The sequence below is a fragment of the Microtus ochrogaster genome, linkage group LG5 (assembly GCF_000317375.1).
Source record: "Microtus ochrogaster isolate Prairie Vole_2 linkage group LG5, MicOch1.0, whole genome shotgun sequence".
NCBI classification, from domain to species: domain Eukaryota; kingdom Metazoa; phylum Chordata; class Mammalia; order Rodentia; family Cricetidae; genus Microtus; species Microtus ochrogaster.
The window spans coordinates 2,067,831-2,072,994 of record NC_022031.1 but is presented as its reverse complement, the minus strand read 5'-3'; the positions used below and the strand labels follow the sequence as shown (position 1 = coordinate 2,072,994).

Genomic DNA, 5,164 nt, shown 5'->3' with positions numbered 1-5,164 from the left:
CGCCTGATGAAGGTTAATATTCAGGGGGATGCCTATATGTTTGTCTTTGGATTCACGTTCTCATTTAGCTTCTCTAGGATTGCGAATTATAAGCTCACTGTCCTTTAAATCAGGCTCTTCTTTCTTATTTTCTACAGTTCCAGAGAGTTGAAACCATTCTTGCCTTGAGAGCTACACAAGAACAGGCCATGACTGATCTGACCTACAGGTCAACTCCTTATGCGTATGAGTGTTCTGCCTGCATGTCGATAAGTGTATCACATGCACGTCTGGTGCCCACGGAGATCAGAAGAGGGCATCAGTCCCACAGAACTGGCAGTATGGATGATTTTGATCCCTGCTGTGAATGCTGGGAGCAGAACCCAAGTCTTCTGCAAAGGCAACAAATGCTCCTAACCTCTGAGCCATCGCTCCAGGCCCACTCCCACAGCAGTTTGGAACATTGCTAGCAGCAAACCTTCACTTCCTAAAACTCTATGGGCCACATCGTCGCTTGTGACTCATCATCTGTCACACAGAAACAGAAAGCTGTGCTAGCCAGGCAGTGGTGGCGCACGCTTTTAATCCCAGTACTCGGGAGGCAGAGGCAGGCGGATCTCTGGGAGTTCGAGGCCAGCCTGGTCTACAAGAGCCAGTTCCAGGACAGGAACCAAAAAGCTACAGAGAAACCCTGTCTCGAAAATCAAAAAAAAAAAGAAAGAAAGAAAGAAAGAAAGAAAGGAAGGAAGGAAGAAAGAAAGGAAGAAAGAAAGAAATCTTCAGAAAGCTGTGCTATTCTGCCCCTCGGGAATGTGCCTAAGAATGTCCTCACCCTGGGCACGTGTAACTTGAATGGAACCACTGAAATTTCCACTGTGAGCACCACCACTGTAGCTACAGCCTTCCCGGGCTGCAGGACTGATTGACATGAACAGAACAGGAGTGTAAACAATGCCACTCCACAATGACTTGTTTGATAGACTGAGGGATGAATGGAGCAGCCTAACTCCTAACTTAGCAGCCACAGAGCAGTCATCTGCTGTTACAGAGAGACGCCATCTGCTCCATGGGCAGAGGTGAGAGCACGTGATCCCTCATAATGAGACTATTTTATACTCCAGCCATTAAACATCTCTAACTCCATATAACCGCGCTGTTTTCTTTTTCCTTAATATCTAAAAAACCTAATTAAGAAGCCGTATGCCAAACCACAGTCATCTTTCCTTGAAATCAGCTACTAACACCTCATTTCCCTCCTGGAAAATGATACTTCCCACAAATATCATTTATTTGTTAAGCAATAAACATTGTCTCCCATATGTGATAGGAAGCTGCCCTCGAGAGCAGCCACAGTGCCATTCTTTAGGATTGCACCTACCTCATCAAAGCCATCGGCAAACTGAACCCTCTGAGAAAACGCTTCTGAGATTTCCTGGGCAATGTCCTGCTGCTCGGTGATATCTTGCATCAAGTCATCAATTTTGTTCAGATCCCTGGGGAACATTTAGATGGAATTTTAGAGTTTCATCTTACAATTATAAATTTAGACTTAATTCCATATGAAAACACGTTTATTTCAGATATACTCTTTAATTACATCAGCACCATAACAAAAATTCCTGGTTCAACATTCATCAATTAAGAAAAATAGTAAACTGGAGTATCAAAAAATTAGTAACCCTGGACAATCACATGTATTTTCAATATTACCTTCTACCTTCGAGAATCGCTTGAAATAGAAGAGTGCAGTAGCCCTCTCTGGATGCCCCTTAATTCGCTGAGAACTACAGCCCAGCAGTTCTCAGCAGCCAATCCTGAAGCAGCTCTGTAGAGAAACTAAACTTTGGGACTGGAGAGTATAACACAGTAGCTCTGAAATGCTGACTCTATGAGGGTTTCCCTTGCAGAGACGTGTGGGGGAGGGGCGCGGAAACAGTAGGATTTGACCCAGCACACCCTCAGGGAAGCTACAACCTCAGCCAGTGGCGCAGGAGCAAGCAGGTCCAAGGACAGCTGCTTCACAGTCTCCGAGGTCTCCAGGCCAGGCTCTAGCTTGCTTTTGTAGCCCTGTTTCTGAATCTTTCCTCCAGCTCAGAAAGCAGGCCAAGCTGATTAGACAGAAGAGAAGTGAGTGTCCTTCATTATGAGGTAGCCTCACCACTGAAAGGCTGAGCCCAGGACTCCCCATCTTTTCAGGTCCTCAAGACTCTACTTCTACAGAACTGAGAACTTCGGCATGTTTTCATAGGTGATGGAAAGGAATTCTCTTATCATTTTCCTCCCACCCGTTATGCTCAATCCTCATTAGAGCTGTGGAAATGTGTTTGCTAAAGGGGGTACAGGGCATGTATGACCAAAGTCTGGGGCTGAGACTAAACCTCTCTCCAAAAAGCGCTATTGTCTCATGCTGCTAAGGGACTTAGAGGTAAAGCCCAGCTTTGCAATCCACTTCAGCACTCAGTTTTCCACCGTGGGGTGCTGGGAGTGCCACAGTGGGGTACTGGGAGTCTCACAGTGGGGTACTAGGATCCCACCGTGGGGTGCTGGGATCCCACCGTGGGTACTGGGATCCCACCGTGGGTACTGGGAGTCCCACAGTGGGTACTGGGATCCCACCGTGCATATAATGAGCTCTGAAGTACCAGGATGGCAGCTGGTTGATGGGTTACTAAGGCAAGAAGATGGCCTCAAAGACCTTTGCCTCTTCTGGCCCTCTGGAACCGAGTCTGTATCTCAGCACTTACTACTCCTTGGCCAGGAGTCTACTGTCACTGTCCCTAATCAGCAGAGGGCCAGGTCCCAGGTCTGCATTGCTCACAGTGAACATAGACCACGGTACCTTCCCACATCTCAGAGACTGACTGCTCAGTGCTTGCTTGCAGCAGGAACTGTGCTATGTCTAGCATCTCACTGAACTTCTCAACAAGCTGAAGTAAGTAAGAAATGACAGGGGAGGAAACTGAGTCAAGGAGAGATAGAAAGTCATTTGCCAGGGTACAGTCAACTTTGGGAATGGGATTACAGCCAGAAAAGTATAAACCCTGGTCCCAGAAACTAATACTTTGTGTCAGGGGCTTTCAAATAGTAGGTGATGGCCGTCTTGCCCTGGGGAACTCGGTTAAAACAGAGTTCTATTCTCCGGCTAAATTCAAGGAGGCTGGGTATCTGCATGCTCTTAACAGCTTTTATCTAGATGATTGTCATAGGCACCAAAGAATGGCAACCACTATTCTACAGTTCTAACACCTTCACTGACCTTAGAATCCTAGAATTACTGTTTTTACAGATAGGATTTCATAAAGGAACTGAGAAATGGTGAAAAGAAAATTCTATACTTTTTTCCTTTTTTTTTATTTTGTCACTGGAAATTCAAAACTACTTCTGAGAGAGCATTCCATTCAATACCAGAATTGCCATACGGTTTTACAGGCTCTCCCCAATGTTAAGGACAAGGAGTCTGGGTCACTCACATGTTTTCATGAACAGCTTTCATTGCCTTGGCTGCAAAGCCCATGTTCCGTAAGACCTCAGTGTTGGTGTGCGAGTTCTCTAGCGCTTCCCGCTGGAACTCAATGGTGGACAGGGTGCCATCAACCTGCGAGAGCTGCTTCTCAAACCTCTTCTTCCTTTTCAACGCCTGCAAGGCAGCTAAACAAGGAAGAAACCAGTGTTTGTATCAGAAGAAACAGCTACACTCACTTAAGAGGCTCAGACCATGCATGGATCCAGAACTGCTGAAACCTGAGGACCGATATCACATTAAACAGCCCCAAGACACGGGGAACATCTGTCTGTCCGTCTCTACACCAGCTATTCTCTTTGGTTATTCTTTCTTCCGAAGGTCTGGCAAATGTAAGAGGACAGAAAGTCAACTTGCATAGTCACAAAATATGCAACAGAAATATGTATGTTGTATGTTCATGTCGTATAGGGGGTAAAGGTTAAGTATATGAGGAAAAGCCATACCAAAAATAAAAAAATCAATCTTCACAAGAGGCAAAGACCTTAATGGCTGTCAAATCTAGCCTCCTTTCTTGAAGGCAAATTTACTAAAACTCAAAGAAACACAGTGACTTGCTAAAGACAGCCAGTTTAAGGCAGCTAGAACTTAAAGTCCTGAGCTGAGCATCTTGATTTGAAGGGAGATGGCCCGAAATCAGTGCAGCTGGAGTCCTGCTCCAGGGTCAGATGGCACTCCGCTGAGAAGGCAGAGCACTGTTTCTGAGAAACAAGATCTGAATAATCCTACCCCTGGCCAGTTACTTGCTCCACCTGGAAGCCACAAAACCAAGAGTCCTTTAGACTGTGGCACCCTGTGACATAGCCTCCAAAAGGGCTCAAAACATCCAGGTTGACAAGACATTGGGGAAAATCCAAGAAGAGAACAGTAGGACCGTGTTATAATACATACAGTGTATAATATACAGACAAAAGATGACTAAACAGATTTGGCAAAGTAGGACTGTGTTATAATACGTACAGTGTATAATATACAGACAAAAGATAACTAAACAGATTTGGCAAAGGAAGTCAAGTGGTTTGTGGATTCAGAAGGAAGCAGGCAAATTATCACAACAAATCTCTGGGGAAACCTTCCAGTTTGTGCTGGCCAAGGGCTTCTTTGTAGATCCAGTGGATCCCGCTATTTATTCCATTGTGCCCAGACTCTCACGCAGCCATGGCCTCTTGGTAGTTCTACTAGTGATTGATGGAGTTCTATTCTTCCCAAGTGCCTGTTGGGCAGCCACCACCATAAATGACACAGTAACTGCCTGAAGCGGGGACTTGACAGAAAACTAATGTTTATTTAATTAAACCCTCCACCCTGGGAAAACAGAATCCAAGGCAGAAATCCAAGAAAATGATAAAGGAGCATGTACACCCCACCCCAAACCACCTTGGTGTCTGTATTCAGAGTCCACCTTGGTAACACTAAGGTACTGTGGTATGGTTTGTGATTCCTCAGATGGTACAAAGAAATATTAACCCAAATGCAATGGCTGTGATGTATTAGGAGAAGGAACAGTCAAGTGAACCATGGAAAAAAATCTAAGAAGCAAACAAAAAGACTCAGGACTGCAGAAGCCAGCACCCATGTTGACAGAAACGAAGAGACTCAGGACTGCAGAAGCCAGCACCAGTGTTGACAGAAACGAAGAGACTCAGGACTGCAGAAGCCAGCACC

At 45.4% G+C, this 5,164-nt stretch overlaps 1 protein-coding gene across 1 annotated transcript in view; it reads right to left on the bottom strand.

The window, feature by feature from the left end:
• Positions 1-5,164, bottom strand: part of Chmp4c (charged multivesicular body protein 4C) — a 40,393-nt gene that overhangs the window by 4,988 nt on the left and 30,241 nt on the right. The window contains exons 2-3 of the mRNA XM_005361815.2: positions 3,450-3,627; positions 1,358-1,472 (exon numbers count right to left, since the gene is read on the bottom strand). Coding sequence (XP_005361872.1) covers positions 1,358-1,472; positions 3,450-3,627 — 293 coding nt within the window. The remainder of the gene's footprint in view (positions 1-1,357; positions 1,473-3,449; positions 3,628-5,164) is intronic.